Consider the following 18,458-nt stretch of genomic DNA (forward strand, 5'->3'; position numbering starts at 1 on the left):
TCACCCATTTAGAGTTCGGAAATCGGTAAAAAAAAATATATGGTCTTTTTTCTGCAACATCAAGGTATATATTGACGCTTACGTAGGTCTGGTGATAATGTTCCCCTTTATTTAATAATACAACTCTAACATTTGACAACCAAACAATTAAACAAGGCGACAGGTGATCAAACTTTCTTGTTTTTGTCAAAAGTCTAGCAGCCGCATTTTGTACCAACTGTAATCTTTTAATGCTAGACATGGGGAGACCCGAAAATAATACGTTACAGTAATCGAGACGAGGCATAACAAACGCATGGATAATGAGCTCGGCGTCTTTAGTGGACAAAATGGAGCGAATTTTAGCGATATTACGGAGATGAAAGAAGGCCGTTTTAGTAACGCTTTTAATGTGTGCCTCAAAGGAGAGAGTTGGGTCGAAGATAATACCCAGAGACTTTTGAAAAGAACAAGAAAGTTTGATCATATTACACCTGTACTGGCTCACCTGCACTGGCTTCCTGTGCACTTAAGATGAGACTTTATGGTTTTACTACTTACGTATAAAATACTACACGGTCTAGCTCCATCCCATCTTGCCGATTGTATTGTACCATATGTCCCGGCAAGAAATCTGCGTTCAAAGGACTCCGGCTTATTAGTGATTCCCAAAGCCCAAAAAAAGTCTGCGGGCTATAGAGCTTTTTCATTTCGGGCTCCAGTACTCTGGAATGCCCTCCCGGTAACAGTTCGAGATGCCACCACAGTAGAAGCATTTAAGTCTCACCTTAAAACTCATTTGTATACTCTAGCCTTTAAATAGACTCCCTTTTTAGACCAGTTGATCTGCCGTTTCTTTTGTTTTTCTCCTATGTCCCACTCTCCCTTGTGGAGGGGGTCCGGTTTGATTGATTGATTGATACTTTTATTAGTAGATTGCACAGTACAGTACATATTCCGTACAATTGACCACTAAATGGTAACACCCGAATAAGTTTTTCAACTTGTTTAAGTCGGGGTCCACATTAATCAATTCATGGTCCGATCCGATGGCCATGGATTACGTACTGGCTGTCCAGAGTCGGGACCCAGGATGGACTGCTTGCCTGTGTATCGGCTGGGGACATCTCTGCGCTGCTGATCCGCCTCCGCTCGGGATGGTTTCCTGCTGGCTCCGCTGTGAACGGGACTCTCGCTGCTGTGTTGGATCCGCTTTGGACTGGACTCTCGCGACTGTGTTGGAACCATTATGGATTGAACTTTCACAGTATCATGTTAGACCCGCTCGACATCCATTGCTTTCCTCCTCTCCAAGGTTCTCATAGTCATCATTGTCACCGACGTCCCACCGGGTGTGAGTTTTCCTTGCCCTTATGTGGGCCTACCGAGGATGTCGTAGTGGTTTGTGCAGCCCTTTGAGACACTACTGATTTAGGGCTATATAAGTAAACATTGATTGATTGATTGATTGATTGAAGAATATGTGACGATGAGAGGACCATTGCTAACTAACTGTTTCGTGAAGTTCACACAGTCCGCCAAAGGATTAAGCCGGGTAATCAAACACGGTCGGCCACTGTGAAGTGTGTGTCATGCGAAAGCCTCACATCCTGCATCTCACTCCCGATTAAATATTTAATCTGTGAAACAACAATACCAGCCAGTGCGGCTCCTGCATGTTTACACCATGGCTTCTGCTTGCACACTAGCCCGTCAGACCTTCTCCCAAATCTAATATACCCATCCATAAATAGCTCACCTATCCTGCCCATAATGTCCGTGAGCGACGGCGCGCCGGAGCCAATCACGCGAGCGCAATCAGTTAAGCCCCGCCTCTCCACGCTCCACCGCCGCTTTAATGGCTTTTCAACCGCCCATTTACCTTACATGGACAAACAAGGGAGTTGATTGACAGGGCAAGCCACGCCCCTTCGTTTACGCTCACCCCCCCCCACACACACACACACCCCCCTCTCCCCTCCGCGCGCCGCGGCTCCCAGTGTCTGTTTTGGCACCACGGATACGCATGGAGCCTCCATCATCCCCGCCACTATCTTTTACGCACCGAGTCCGGTAAGGCGCGCAGGTATACCGAGCAACCTCGTGGACGAGTATGAGCACCGCGCACGCGTAGAGAGGCGTGATACGGCTAAGAGTGGAAGCACAATTCCTGTGGATCGGTCTCGCTTTTTTTTTTTTTTTTTTTTTTTCCTCCCCGCCGACAGCGCGCGTCAGCATGGACGTCCTGGCGAACCACAGTATCTTCCAGGAACTTCAGCTCGTACACGACACCGGCTATTTCTCCGCCATGCCTTCCCTGGAGGAGAACTGGCAGCAGGTAAGGAAATGTAACTTATTTTGCCCCCAATTATCACTCATACCGGGTGACACTTAAGTGCAGTGTTTTTCAACCACTGTGCCGTGGCATACAGTCTAGTGTGCCGTGGGAGATTGGTTTCAAAATATATATTTTTTGCAAACCAGTAATTATAATCCGCAAAAACAATGTGCCGTTATTGAGTGCCTGTGCTGTCAAGGCAGAGTAACCATGTAATACTCTTCCATATCAGTAGGTGGCAGCAGGTAGTTAATTGGTTTGTGGATGTCGGGAACATGATCTGGCAGCGTGCAGGTAAAAAGGTAACTAATGCTTTAACCAAAAATAAACAAAAGGCGAATGCCGCTAAAAAAGACATCGAAGCTATGTAAAACTAAACTAAAACTGAACTGGCTGTAAAACAGAATGCTGGACGACGGCAAAGACTTACAGCGTGTGGAGCAGCAGATGGCGTCCACAAAGTACGTCCGTACATGACTTGACAATCAACAACAAAATAAGAGCGCAAGACAAGAACTAAAACGCTACACACAGGAAACCCCCCGAAAAAACTCAAAACAAGTCACGGCGTTATGTGACAGGTCATGACAGTACACCTACTTTGAGACAAGAGCTATAGTGATGCATGGTTGGTTATGGTTTGAATTTATATAACAATTGCGAGAACAACTTTTTACTGTCAATATCGGCTGCTGAGTTTCATTTTTTTTATGTTTTCTGCTAGGAGTGTGCCTCGGGATTTTTTCAATGAAAAAAATATGCCTTTGCTCAAAAAAAGTTGTAAAACACTAGTCTAGAGCGCGGCAGAGTAACCGTGTAATACTCTTCCATATCAGTAGGTGGCAGCAGGTAGTTAATTGCTTTGTGGATATCACATGGTTTGTCGTGATGACAATATGCAGACGGCAGCGTGCAGGTAAAAAGGTATCTTAATGCTTAAACCAAAAATTAACAAAAGGCGAGTGCCGCTAAAAAAGACATTGAAGCTATGTAAAACGAAACTAAAACTGAACTGGCTGTAAAACAGAATGCTGGACGACGGCAAAGACTTACAGCGTGTGGAGCAGCAGACAGGGTCCACAAAGTACGTCCGTACATGACTTGACAATCAACAACAAAATAAGAGCGCAAGACAAGAACTAAAACGCTACACACAGGAAAATCCCCGAAAAAACTCAAAACAAGTCACGGCGTTATGTGACAGGTCGTGACAGTACACCTACTTTGAGACAAGAGCTATAGTGATGCATGGTTGGTTATGGTTTGAATTTATCTAACAATTGCGAGAACAACTTTTTACTGTCAATATCGGCTGCTGAGTTTCATTTTTTTAATGTTTTCTGCTAGTGGTGTGACTCGGGATTTTTTCATTGAAAAAAATATGCTTTTGCTCAAAAAAGGTTGTAAAACACTAGTCTAGAGCGTGGCAGAGTAACCGTGTAATACGTCTCCATATCAGTAGGTGGCAGCAGGTAGTTAATGGCTTTGTGGATGTCGTGCACATGGTTTGTCGTGGTGACAATGTGAAGACGGCAGCGTGCAGGTAAAAAGGTATCTTAATGCTTAAACCAAAAATTAACAAAAGGCGAGTTCCGCTAAAAAAGGCATTGAAGATATGTAAAACGAAACTAAAACTGAACTTGCTGCAAAGTAAACAAAAACAGAATGCTGGACGACAGCAAAAACTTACCTTTTGTGGAGCACAATACGCAGATGACAGGGGGAGGCAGCGTGAAGGTAAAAATGTGTCTTATGCTTAAACCAAAAATAAACAAAAGGCGAGTGCTGCTAAGAAAAGGCATTGAAGCTTCGGGATGGCTACGCAAAACGAAAGTAAAACTGTAATAGATGCAAAGTAAAACCAAAATAGGATGCTGGACGAAAGCAAAGACTTACAGCGTGTGGAGCAGCAGACGGGGTCCACAAAGGACATTCGTACATGACATGACAATCAACAACAAAATAGGGGCGCCAGACAAGAACTAAAACACTACACACAGGAAAACCCCCGAAAAAACTCAAAACAAGTCACGGCGTTATGTGACAGGTCATGACAGTACACCTACTTTGAGACAAGAGCTATAGTGATGCATGGTTGGCTATGGTTTGAATTTATATAACAATTGCGAGAACAACTTTTTACTGTCAATATCGGCTGCTGAGTTTCATTTTTTTAATGTTTTCTGCTAGTAGTGTGCCTCGGGATTTTTTCAATGAAAAAAATATGCCTTTGCTCAAAATAGGTTGTAAAACACTAGTCTAGAGCGCGGCAGAGTAACCGTGTAATACGTCTCCATATCAGTAGGTGGCAGCAGGTAGTTAATGGCTTTGTGGATGTCACATGGTTTGTCGTGATGACAGTATGCAGACGGCAGTGTGCAGGTAAAAAGGTATCTTAATGCTTAAACCAAAAATTAACAAAAGGCGAGTTCCGCTAAAAAAGGCATTGAAGATATGTAAAACGAAACTAAAACTGAAATTTCTGCAAAGTAAACAAAAACAGAATGCTGGACGACAGCAAAAACTTACCTTTTGTGGAGCACTATACGTAGATGACAGGGGGAGGCAGCGTGAAGGTAAAAATGTATCTTATGCTTAAACCAAAAATAAACAAAAGGCGAGTGCTGCTAAGAAAAGGCATTGAAGCTTCGGGATGGCTACGCAAAACGAAAGTAAAACTGTAATAGATGCAAAGTAAAACCAAAATAGGATGCTGGACGAAAGCAAAGACTTACAGCGTGTGGAGCAGCAGACGGGGTCCACAAAGGACATTCGTACATGACATGACAATCAACAACAAAATAGGGGCGCCAGACAAGAACTAAAACACTACACACAGGAAAACACCAAAAAACTCAAAATAAGTCACGGCGTGATATGCCAGGTCATGACAGTACACCTACTTTGAGACAAGAGCTATAGTGATGCATGGTTGGTTATGGTTTGAATTTATATCCAAAAATTGCGAGAACAACTTTTTACCGTCAATATCGGCTGCTGAGTTTATTTTTTTAATGTTTTCTGCTAGTAATGTGCCTCTGGATTTTTTCCGATGAAAAAATTGTGCCTTGGCTAAAAAAAGGTTGAAAAACACTGGTGTAGAGCACGGCAGAGTAACCGTGTCATACTTTTCTATATCAGTAGGCAGCAGCAGGTAACTAATTGCTTTGTGGATGTCGGGAACATGGTTTGTCGTGATCACAATATGCAAATGACAGCGGGAGGCAGTGTGCAGGTAAAAAGGTATCTAATGCTTAAACCAAAAATAAACAAAAGGCGAGTGCCGCTAAGAAAAGCCATTAAAGCTTAGGGATGGCTATGCAGAACTAAACTAAAACTGAACTGGCTGCAAAGTGAACAAACAACAGAATGCTGGACGACAGCAAAGACTTACAGCGTGTGGAGCAGCAGACGGGGTCCACAAAGTACATCTGTACATGACATGACAATACAACAAAATAGGGGCGCAAGACAAGAACTAAAACACTACACACAGGAAAACACCAAAAAACTCAAAATAAGTCACGGCGTGATAGGACAGGTCATGACAGTACACTTCTTTGAGACAAGAGCTATAGTGATGCATGGTTGGTTATGGTTTGAATTTATATCCAACAATTGCAAGAATGACTTTTTACTGTCAATATCGGCTGCTGAGTTTATTTTTTTTATGTTTTCTGCTAGTAGTGTTCCTCAGGATTTTTTCCGATTAAAAAATTGTGCCTTGGCTAAAAAAAGGTTGAAAAACACGGGTGTAGAGCGCGGCAGAGTAACCGTGTCATACTTTTCTATATCAGTAGGCAGCAGCAGGTAATTAATTGCTTTGTGGATGTCGGGAACATGGTTTGTCGTGATGACAATATGCAGAAGCAGCGTGCAGGTAAAACGGTACCTTAATATTCAAACCAAACATAAACAAAAGGTGAATTCCGCTAAAAAAGGAATTGAAGCTATGCAAAACGAAACTAAAACTGAACTAGCTACAAAACAGAATGCTGGACGACAGCAAAGAATTACAGCGTGTGGAGCAGCAGACGGCGTCCACAAAGTACATCCGTTCATGACATGACAATCAACAACAAAATAGGGGCGCAAGACAAGAACTAAACCACTACACACAGGAAAACACCCAAAAACTCAAAATAAGTCACGGCGTGATAGGACAGGTCATGACAGTACACCTACTTTGAGACAAGAGCTATAGTGATGCATGGTTGGTTATCGTTTGAATTTATATCCAACAATTGCGAGAACGACTTTTTATTGTCAATATCGGCTGCTGAGTTTCATTTTTTTTAATGTTTTCTGCTAATAGTGGGCCTCTGGATTTTTTCAAAGAAAAATTGTGCCTTGGCTCCTAAAAGGTTGAAAAACACTAGTCTAGAGCCCGGCAGAGTAACCGTGTCATACTTTTCTATATCAGTAGGCAGCAGCAGGTAATTAATTGCTTTGTGGATGTCGGGAACATGGTTTGTCGTGATGACAATATGCAGAAGCAGCGTGCAGGTAAAACGGTACCTTAATATTCAAACCAAACATAAACAAAAGGTGAATTCCGCTAAAAAAGGAATTGAAGCTATGCAAAATGAAACTAAAACTGAACTGGCTGCAAAACAGAATGCTGGACGACAGCAAATAATTACAGCGTGTGGAGCAGCAGACGGCGTCCACAAAGTGCATCCGTACTTGACATGACAACCAACAACAAAATAGGGGCGCAAGACAAGAACTAATACACTACACACAGGAAAACACCAAAAAACTCAAAATAAGTCACGGCGTGATAGGACAGGTCATGACAGTACACCTACTTTGAGACAAGAGCTATAGTGATGCATGGTTGGTTATGGTTTGAATTTATATCCAACAATTGCGAGAATGACTTTTTACTGTCAATATCGGCTGCTGAGTTTCATTTTTTAATGTTTTCTGCTAGTAGTGTGCTTTGGGATTTTTTCAATGAAAAATTGTGCCTTGGCTCCTAAAAGGTTGAAAAAACACTAGTCTAGAGCTCGGCAGAGTAACCGTGTCATACTTTTCTATATCAGTAGGCAGCAGCAGGTAATTAATTGCTTTGTGGATGTCGGGAACATGGTTTGTCGTGATGACAATATGCAGAAGCAGCGTGCAGGTAAAACGGTACCTTAATATTCAAACCAAACATAAACAAAAGGTGAATTCCGCTAAAAAAGGAATTGAAGCTATGCAAAACGAAACTAAAACTGAACTAGCTACAAAACAGAATGCTGGACGACAGCAAAGAATTACAGCGTGTGGAGCAGCAGATGGCGTCCATAAAGTACGTCCGTACATGACTTGACAATCAACAACAAAATAAGAGCGCAAGACAGGAACTAAAACACTACACACAGGAAAACACCAAAAAACTCAAAATAAGTCACGGCGTGATAGGACAGATCATGACAGTACACTTCTTTGAGACAAGAGCTATACTGATGCATGGTTGGTTATGGTTTGAATTTATATCCAACAATTGTGAAAATTACTTTTTACTGTCAATATCGGCTGCTGAGTTAAATTTTTTTATGTTTTCTGCTAGTAGTGTTCCTCAGGATTTTTTCCGATTAAAAAATTGTGTCTTGGCTAAAAAAAGGTTGAAAAACACTGGTGTAGAGCGCGGCAGAGTAACCGTGTCATACTTTTTTCTATATCAGTAGGCAGCAGCAGGTAATTAATTGCTTTGTGGATGTCGGGAACATGGTTTGTCGTGATGACAATATGCAGAAGCAGCGTGCAGGTAAAACGGTATCCTAATGTTCAAACCAAAAATAAACAAAAGGTGAGTGCCGCTAAAAAAGGAATTGAAGCTACGCAAAACGAAACTAAAACTGAACTAGCTACAAAACAGAATGCTGGACGACAGCAAAGAATTACAGCGTGTGGAGCAGTAGATGGCGTCCACAAAGTACATCCGTTCAACAACAAAATAGTGAACTAAAACACTACACACAGGAAAACACCAACAAACTCAAAATAAGTCACGGCGTTATGTGACAGGTCATGACAGTACACCTACTTTGAGACAAGAGCTATAGTGATGCATGGTTGGTTATGGTTTGAATTTATATCCAACAATTGCAAGAATGACTTTTTACTGTCAATATCGGCTGCTGAGTTTCATTTTTTAATGTTTTCTGCTAGTAGTGTGCTTCGGGATTTTTTCAATGAAAAACATGTGCCTTGGATCAAAAAAGGTTGAAACACACTGCTTTAGTGGATGGGATGCGGACGCACGCCGGCGCGTAATAAAGCTGTCAAGTGCAATTTGGGAAGATGAAAACGCGGAAGCCATCACTAGGACAGAATTGGTCGTGAATTATACATCCGCATTACGGAGTTGGAAAGCCCCCACGACCCCCCTCTGAGTCCCCCTACTCCATCCACCTCTTATCCATAATAGATACCTGACATGTCTGTCCTAGCAGCATCTTTTAAATGCAACGCTGCATGAAATAAACATGCTGGGAAGAAATGAATTAACTGTCACCTTTTGCGCGCACTTACCGTATCCAAGTTCAGCGGATGGATGTTGAAGCGAGCCTCGATATTTAATAAAAAAAACAACATTTTTTTTTTTAAAGATAGGTATCAGTACCGTATGCATTACTGCTTCTGGTGATGTTGCATTTAACACACTAGACAAAACAGATACAGCGGATTAAAAAAACAACAAAAAAAACAAACACTGTATTATTGTCCATATTTCCCTTTCTCTTGTCATGTTTCCTAGAAACCAAAAAAGGGAGGGGGTGGGTCCGTGCATGATGGCAGTGCATCCATTCGTTGTGGCCAAGCAGCCTAATTGGCACCCCGCTGTTAGCCACCGACGCATCTTTTCATGACAAGTTCCCAACTCCCTGCCTACACTGATTTTTTTTTTTTTTTTTTTTTTTTAAATGGCTCGCCGGCGCCTCACCCAGAGCATGCATCTCCAAATCAATACCTAATGCACATAGAAAAAAGAAAAAGAAAAAAAAAAAAGAAAAGAGTGTGTGAGGGCTTTTATGCCTCAAGAGGCAGGAAATGTCTAGTTTGCTTTTGCAGCCTGTAAGGCATCATCCATTTTGGACTGAAAGCACGATATGTTTTGCAACTCGTAGCGCTTTGTTGTTTGTTGTTCCGTTTTTTTTTTTTTTCATCTTCCATCTCTGGCTTTGCACCTCTGAGGTCTTTCAAAACGGATGTGTCACAATTCCCTGTACTTTGGAATCGATACAAGTACCGATTTTCAGTAATTGTTTACACGCTTTTCAGCATTCTCACATATAATATAATACATACATAATATTATATAATATAATACAGGGGTAGGGAACCTATGGCTCTAGAGCCAGATGTGGCTCTTTTGATGACTGCATCTGGCTCTCAGATAAATCTTAGCTGAAATTGCCTAACACGATAAGTAATGAATAATTCCGCTGGTAATCACAGTTTAAAAAATAACGTTCAAAATATAAAACATTCTCATGCTTTTTCATCCACCCATCCGGTTTCTACCGTCCCTGTTCAAGAAATCGGATTAATGGTAAGAAGTATTTTATTTATTTTTGGTTAGCCTCAGAATAACAATGTTATTTATTAAAAAAATAAGAGACTTATTATACTCTAAAAATGTTGGTCTTTCTTAAAAATTGAAGCAAATAGTTGTATTCAGTGTTTAAAAAAAAATTTAAATGGCTCTTACGGAAATACTTTAAAAAATATTTGGCTTGTATGGCTCTCTCAGCCAAAAAGGTTCCCGACCCCTGATATGATATAATAAAAAAATAATTTTCATATAGCATTTAACAACAATTCCTACCACTTCCGAGTTTCATTTGCAAGTATTATAGTAGACTTTGTAAGCAGTTAAAATTCCAGATTCCAGTCATGTATTGGCTATGGCAGAGCTGTTTATAGCAGGGGTATCAAACGTAAACCCCACGGACCTGATCCGGCCCGCAAACAGGTTTTATCCGTCCCGTGTGATGAATTTACCAAGTACTAAAATGAGCCGCTTTTTTTTTTACGTAATAAACTGCTGTTCCAAATGATGTCACAATAGCAATTATGTTATATATATATATATATGTATATATGTTATATATGTAATATAATGTTTTATATATATATATATATATATATGAATATATCTATATATATATATATATATATATATATATATATATATATATATATATATATATATATATATAGTAGGGGTGTAACGGTACACAAAAATTTTGGTTCGGTACTACCTCGGTTTAGAGGTCACGGTTCGGTTAATTTTCAGTACAGTAAGAAAACAACAAAATATACATTTTTTGGTTATTTATTTACCAAATTTGTAAACAATGGCATAACATACATATACACACAGGGTCCATTGCCAAGGTTAATGTGGTCAACATATATAAAATAAAAACTAAATAAGATAAGGCTCAGAATGGTTTCTTAACAAAACCTTTCTGCATATAATGTGCTTTTTTTTGATTGATTGATTGAGACTTTTATTATTAGATTGCACAGTACAGCACATATTCCGTACAATAGGCCACTGAATGCAAACACCCAAATAAGATTTTCAACTTGTTTAAGTCAAGGTCCACGTTCACCAATATGGGCTTATTTTTCTTCCACCATAGAAGTGGGTCAAAATCTAGTTTTTAATGCAATACAGTAACCCCCTGCGACCCTGAATGGGACAAGCGGTAGAAAATGGATGGATAGATAGTTTGAAATCCGCAGCAATAAAAACATTTGTTATTGCTTTAGCCCTGGCTGACTTGCCGAGAAGAGGCTACTTGAATGCGGTGGTGATGCTTCAAAGGAGTTAGCATGTTTGACGTGTTGGCAGAAGCGTACCCTACTGCTGCTCAAAAATGTCGGCAAACCTCCGTCCTCGGCTTGTCGAGTTAGCACTGGATTGATACCTGGACATGACAAAAGAGATATTTGATACCTAGATACGTTTACATGTAGTGTTTTTTTGTCCATTCCCTGAAAGACTTTGACTTAAATTTTAACCCTGGCTTCATATATACACTGAGACCAAGTCCAAGCTCAATGTGTTTTAGTAGAATTTTCTTCAGAATTTTCAGCAAACTTGAAGTGTTTTGTCCAGAGGATTATTGGTGATTTGTACGTTTTTCAGAATGTGCTCGTTCCATTTTTGTCCAAAGTAAAACAAAGGAAACAACCTGGAGTTGTCTTAATTTTTAAGTTATCATGCCATGATTTTACCATTCCGGCCCACTTGGGAATACATTTTCCTCCATGCGGCTCCTGAGCTAAAATGACTCTGACAACCCTGGTTTTTAGAGACAGTATGGACAAGTCGGTTTCAGACGATCTCCTAAATGACTGGTCAGAAGCCCCTAACGTGACTACACGGCGCCATGTTGGACGCCAGTTTCTCTTAATTGAAACGTTTTTGGCCGCGTAAACATGCACCATTGTGCGGCATGGGGGCGCTCCAGTCACAAAAAATGCGGGAAGCATTTGCGTCGCATCGAAGAAAATTACGGAAAGTAGAAGGCGAGAGTGGAGATGAATGACAACAGTATCTTGTGTGAGGTAAGCAAGCCTACATTCACATGGGACCCGTGGTATACCTCACCCTCAGTAACAGTGCATATATATATTTTGCCTGACAAAATTTGCTTCAAAAATGCACCTTTTATCCATCTGTCACCTAATAAATATTGCAGTTAGAGCAGCATTAGTTCAGTATTCACGGTAATAGTTTGGTGATTATTAACAATACAGAGGAGCCAGACAGCACAGTTGATATACTTCACACAAAAGTCATCATTTCTCAGGGATTGTTTTGGCTAAATGAAGGTAATACGTTTTTTTTTTGGTCATTCTGTATTTCCTAACGTATTGCATGTTAGAAGCCGGCTGGTCACTAAACACTGCATGAATGTATGCAACAGAGTGAGTGCATCGTATACAGCCGCAAAATAGCCCTAAAATTATACTACGCCAAAAAAAAATTATATATTATAATTTTATAAGCTGGAGTGTGTTTAGAAACTATAACCAGACTTTTTTAGTGGGTTTATTTCGTCAGGAAAAGTAATTGCGTGGATCGGACATGGCGTGAAGGTAAAAATATGATTTTAATCTTAACTCGAAAAAAGGAACAAACGAAAGGCGCTCACAGCGGAGGTTCAAAACTCGGCTAAGAAAACAAAAAACTACCACAAAGGCAAAAACTATGGACATCAAACAAAACTTCCAAACTATGGCATGAATAAAGAAAACTTACTTGAATAACAACGGTGTGTAGAAGGTGATGTCGCCAGGCAGACTGCCTGGCAACTACAGGCTTAAATGGAGGTGACGTGATTAAGAACAGGTGTGCGAGTCCAAATGAATCAGGTGGCTAAGAAAACAAAAAACTACCACGAAGGCAAAACTATGGACATAAAACAAAACTTGCAAACTATGGCATGAATAAAGAAAACTTACTTGAAACAAGAAAAGAGGATGAAAAAGAGCAGCATGGATCATCAGCATGAATAACAAGGGTGTGTAGAAGGTGATGTCGCCAGTATGACTGCCTGGCAACTACAGGCTTAAATAGAGGTGACGTGATTAACAACAGGTGCGTGAGTCCAAATGAATCAGGTGGCTAAGGAAACAAAAAACTACCACGAAGGCAGAACTATGGACATAAAACAAAACTTGCAAGCTATGGCATGAATAAAGAAAACTTACTTGGAATGAGAAAAGAGGATGAAAAAGAGCAGCATGGATCATCAGCATAAATAACAAGGATGTGTAGAGGGTGATGTCGCCAGGCAGACTGCCTGGCAACTACAGGCTTAAATGGAGATGACGTGATTAACAACAGGTGTGCGAGTCCAAATGAATCAGGTGGCTAAGAAAACAAAAAACTACCACGGAGGCAGAACTATGGACATAAAAAAAAACTTGCAAGCTATGGCATGAATAAAGAAAACTTACTTGGAATGAGAAAAGAGGATGAAAAGGAGCAGCATGGATTGTCAGCATGAATAACAAGGGTGTGTAGAAGGTGATGTCGCCAGGCTGACTGCCTGGCAACTACAGGCTCAAATAGAGGTGACGTGATTAACAACGGGTGCGCGAGTCCAAATGAATCAGATGGCTAAGGAAACAAAAAACTACCACGAAGCCAAAACTATGGACATAAAACAAAACTTGCAAACTATGGCATGAATAAAGAAAACTTACTTGGAACGAGAAAAGAGCGTGAAAAAGAGCAGCATGGATCATCAGCATGAATAACAAGGATGTGTAGAGGGTGAGGTCGCCAGGCTGACTGCCTGGCAACTACAGGCTTAAATAGAGGTGACGTGATTAACAACGGGTGCGCGAGTCCAAATGAATCAGGTGCGTGAAATGAGGACAGGTGAAAACTAATGGGTTGTCATGGAAACAGTAATTGGAGCCATGAATAGGTCAATAATTCATTATAACATAGATTTTGTGCATTTTTTTTTTGGAGCAATTGCAAAAAATAAAATAAAATAAAGGAAGACCAAAAAAAAGCCTGCATGGCAGCTTTGTGTCAACATTGCAACTTTTTCCCGTTTTTAAATGTTTATTTTTTATTTTTGCAAACCTATTGTCATGATCCAGGTCTTGGATCATGGCATATTCTGGTTTTGGTTCTGTTTGTTATCACATTCTGTCTAGTATTTGTCTTCCTCAGTTCTTTGTGGCACTTCCTGGTTTATTTCTGTTGTCCTAGCAACGCAGTTGTGTCACCTGTCTCTCCTTTGATCACGCGCACCTGCCCTTGATTATTTATCTCCCTATATATGCCTGCCTTTGTTTGACATTCGTTCTTGGACTCTTGTTTGCGTCACGCTGCAGTTGACGTCGCTCTTTCCAGCATTGTGGTAACTACCTTTGTGTACATTAGCTTCCATGCTATTTCAGTTGTTTGTCCCTAGCTCATGCTAGCGCTTTCCGTTTTGTTTGTTAGTGCCTTCGAGCAAGTGTTTTTGGTTCTTAGTAGAGATGCGCGGATAGGCAATTATATCATCCGCAACCGCATCACCAAAGTCGTCATCCACCCGCCGTCCACCCGCCGTCCACCCGAACCAACATTTTATCAAAACCGCAATCGCTCGCTGAAATACATCAGAGGTCGGCCACCTTTACCACTCACAGAGCTATTTAAACCCGTTTCACAGAGTAATGAAGACAATTGTAGCCGCTAACGTTCTCGCAAATATCCAGTTGGCGTTCGTCCTGATGACAAGAATATGGGCGTGCTGTGAAGCCATTGCCTTGGACACCTTCAACAACATGTACAAACCAATTGTTAGTCCGGCAACATGTTTTGTGCAGATTCCGCAATCACACGTACAAGATTGAAAGGCATACTGGGTGACACAGAGTACACTGATGGTTGTGATATAAACAACTTTATCACTTACTAATATGCGCCACGCTGTGAAGCCACACCTAACAAGATTGACAAACACATTTCGGGGGAACATTCTCACAGTAACACAAAATAAACGCAACACAACAAATACCCAGAATCTTTTGTATCCGCGCCCCCAACCCCGCCCACCTTACCGACACATGGGGCGGGGGGTTTGCTGCTAGCGGGGTGTATAAAATAGTCAGGATTTGTCATGGATACATAGGATTCTGGGTATTTGTTGTGTTGTGTTACTGGGAGGATGTTCTCCCGAAATGTGTTTGTCAATCTTGTTTGGTGTGGCTTCACAGCGTGGTGCATATTACTAAGAGTGTTAAAATTGTTCAATTATTACAACAATTAGTGTACTCTGTCACCCAGTATGCCTTGCAGTCGTGTTGCTGGACTGACAAGCAGATCGTACATGTTGTAGAAGGCGACAAAGTCAATGGCTTCATACCACACCCTAATACTCATTAAGTGGGTGACTGCCGACAGTCATTCTAGAGAATATTAGCGTCTCCTATTGTCTTCTTCGCTTTGTGACACGGGTCTAAAATGGCTCTTTGAATGGCAAAGGATACCGATCCCAGAACCATGTTTATCAAATATTGCCGGATGGTTCAACCGCCACCCGCCCGAATCTAATTAAAGTCTACTTTTTCGTCATGTCACCCGCCCGACCCGCGGTTTATCCACGGACTCCGCGGATGAGACCGCAAACCGCGCATCTCTAGTTCTTAGTCTGTTTTAGTTGTTCCTACCTCACGCTATGTCCATCTTCGCTGCACCCACGAGAGAACAACTCGTCACCACAATGCCACCAAGACGGCACAACTATCAATCGTGCAATTTTTGGACACCCCTGCTCTAAGCCTTTGGCTCGCGGAGTCTGCAACCGGACGTGATGTCACGTGCAAGAAAGGTACCAAAATGGTGCACTGTTGGATTTTACCGACCTATACAAGTACCGGATTTGGTACCCATCCCCAGAATATCAATGCTGCCCTTGCTTTACACTTCGAGAAGCTCAGTGTTGGCTTGTTACCACCGAGTCACCCTGAATGCAGGAATTATGAGTTGTCCTAAAAGCTCCAGTTGTCACCCAGGCAGTCTCCTCTACAGTACAGCCCCGCCTTTTAGAACTGGATGCCTTTAAAAGGCTCGCATGGTGAGATAAGAGGCCGTTGTTGTTGGGACCTAAATGGCTCCCCGAGAGGCGATGGCGAGAGTGATGACTGTGTCCCCTGTCGTTGTCTGCGGCGTGATGCAGGCGGTAATGGTGGGGGTTGGGGGGGAGTAGACATGGACGAAAGTGTTTCGGAGGTCTGCAGATGGTACATTTGAGGCCTCTATTTGTTCCATTATTGGCGCTAACTGAGCAGAACTGAAATGTCTCGCGTCCCGAAATCCCAGCATTGGTCTCCCGTTTCGGGGTCGGAACAAATAGCGAGACTAAGCCGGACTTAGTGGTTATTTGTCCTCATGGAAGAACAACTCCAGCAAGGGTTCGTGTTATCTCAAAAGCATTTTTTTTCCTCGACCAACTTTTACTTTGACAAAGCCTCGTTTGGCATATGTCTGGGGTCGGCAACCTAAAAAAGTGACAGAGCCATATTGGACCAAAAAAACAACAAAAAAAATCTGTCTGGAGTTGCAAAAAATCAAAGCCTTATATAAGGCAACACATGATGTAAGTGTCTATATTAGCTATATTAGACTACTATCAAATCTCCATTGACAGAAATGTTGTATTTTATTTTTTTATTGTACACATTTTTACAACATTGGAAAACATTAGTAAAAAGGAGGCTTCTCAGAGGGTGAGATAACTTGCAGTCATGGATTGACCAAATATGCCTGATTAGCACTCCGGCAAATCAATGCAATCAACAATGCTCATTTTTGTGCATTTATGCACAGCATAAAACGTTTGGTGGACAAAATGAGCATACTTGCCAACCCTCCCGGATTTTCCGGGAGACTCCCGAAATTCAGCGCCTCTCCCGAAAACCTCCCGGGACAAAATTTCTCCCGAAAATCTCCCGGAATTCAGGCGGAGCTGGAGGCCACGCTCCTTCCAGCTCCATGCGGACCTGAGTGACGTGTATAAAGAGCGTCTCTGCCCAATGACGTTATAACTGTAGAATGATCGAGGGCGAGTTCTTGTTTTCTCATGTGGGTTTATTGTAAGGCTGTTTCATTAACGTCCTCCCAGCGCGGTAAAACAACACACAACAACAGCAGTCCGTTTTGCCTACCGTAAAGCAATTCGTCTGCCAAACAGCAATGTTGTGACACTCTTAAACAGGACAATACTGCCATCTACTGTACATACATATGGTTAGAAAAACAAGGATGAACAATTCAACCCTTAACTCAAGAATGAGTTGATGAGTGTTATGTGTGTGTAAATGTGTAAATAAATGAATACTGAAATTCAAGTATTTCTTATGTATATATATATATATATATATATATACATACATACATACATATATATAGCTAGAATTCACTGAAATATATATATATATATATATATATATATATATATGTATATATAAGAAACACTTGACTTTGTGAATCTATGGGTTTATTGTTAGGCTGTTTCATTAACGTCCTCCCAGCGCGGTAAAACAACACACAACAACAGCCGTCCGTTTTTGCCTACCGTAAAGCAATTCGTCTGCCAAACAGCAATGTTGTGACACTCTTAAACAGGACAATACTGCCATCTACTGTACATGCATATGGTTAGAAAAACAAGGATGGACAATTCAACCCTTAACTCAACAATGAGTAGATGAGTGTTATGTGTGTGTAAATGTGTAAATAAATGAATACTGAAATTCAAGTATTTCTTATGTATATATATATATATATATATATAGCTAGAATTCACTGACATATATATATATATATATATATATATATAAATAATATATATATATATATATGTATATATATATATATATATGTATATATATATATATATATATATATATATATATATATATATATATATATATATATATATATATATATATATATATATATATATATATACATATATATATATATATATATATATATATGTATGTATATATAAGAAACACTTGTCTTTGTGAATCTATGGGTATATTGTTAGGCTGTTTCATTAACATCCTCCCAGCGCGGTATAACAACACACAACAACAGCAGTCCGTTTTTGCCTACCGTAAAGCAGTTCGTCTGCCAAACAGCAATGTTGTGACACTCTTAAACAGGACAATACTGCCATCTACTGTACATGCATATGGTTAGAAAAACAAGGATGGACAATTCAACCCTTAACTCGACAATGAGTAGATGAGTGTTATGTGTGTGTAAATGTGTAAATAAATGAACACTGAAATTCAAGTATTTCTTATATATATATATATATATGAAATACTTGACTTGCTGAATCTAGCGGTAAATATAATCCCCCCCTCTTAACCACGCCCCACCCCCCACCTCCCGAAATCGGAGGTCTCAAGGTTGGCAAATATGAAAATGAGTCAAAGAAGGAGTGCCATAAAACTTAAAAAAACTTTTCTGTGGCAGCATTTAGGGCGGTTTAGTTCGGTTGGTAGAGTGGCCATGCCAGCAACTTGAGGGTTGCAGGTTCGATTCCCGCTTCCGCTATCCTAGTCACTGCCGTTGTGTCCTTGGGCAAGACACTTTACCCACCTG

At 40.8% G+C, this 18,458-nt stretch overlaps 1 protein-coding gene across 1 annotated transcript in view; it reads left to right on the forward strand.

The window, feature by feature from the left end:
• Positions 1-1,997: 1,997 nt before the first annotated feature.
• LOC133544144 (Krueppel-like factor 7) overlaps positions 1,998-18,458 on the forward strand; it is a 135,573-nt gene continuing 119,112 nt past the window's right edge. Inside the window, exon 1 of the mRNA XM_061889227.1 lies at positions 1,998-2,317. Within this exon, the coding sequence (XP_061745211.1) occupies positions 2,216-2,317 (102 nt within the window). The 5' untranslated portion in view covers positions 1,998-2,215. The remainder of the gene's footprint in view (positions 2,318-18,458) is intronic.

The sequence above is a fragment of the Nerophis ophidion genome, linkage group LG27 (genome assembly GCF_033978795.1).
Source record: "Nerophis ophidion isolate RoL-2023_Sa linkage group LG27, RoL_Noph_v1.0, whole genome shotgun sequence".
NCBI lineage: Eukaryota > Metazoa > Chordata > Actinopteri > Syngnathiformes > Syngnathidae > Nerophis > Nerophis ophidion.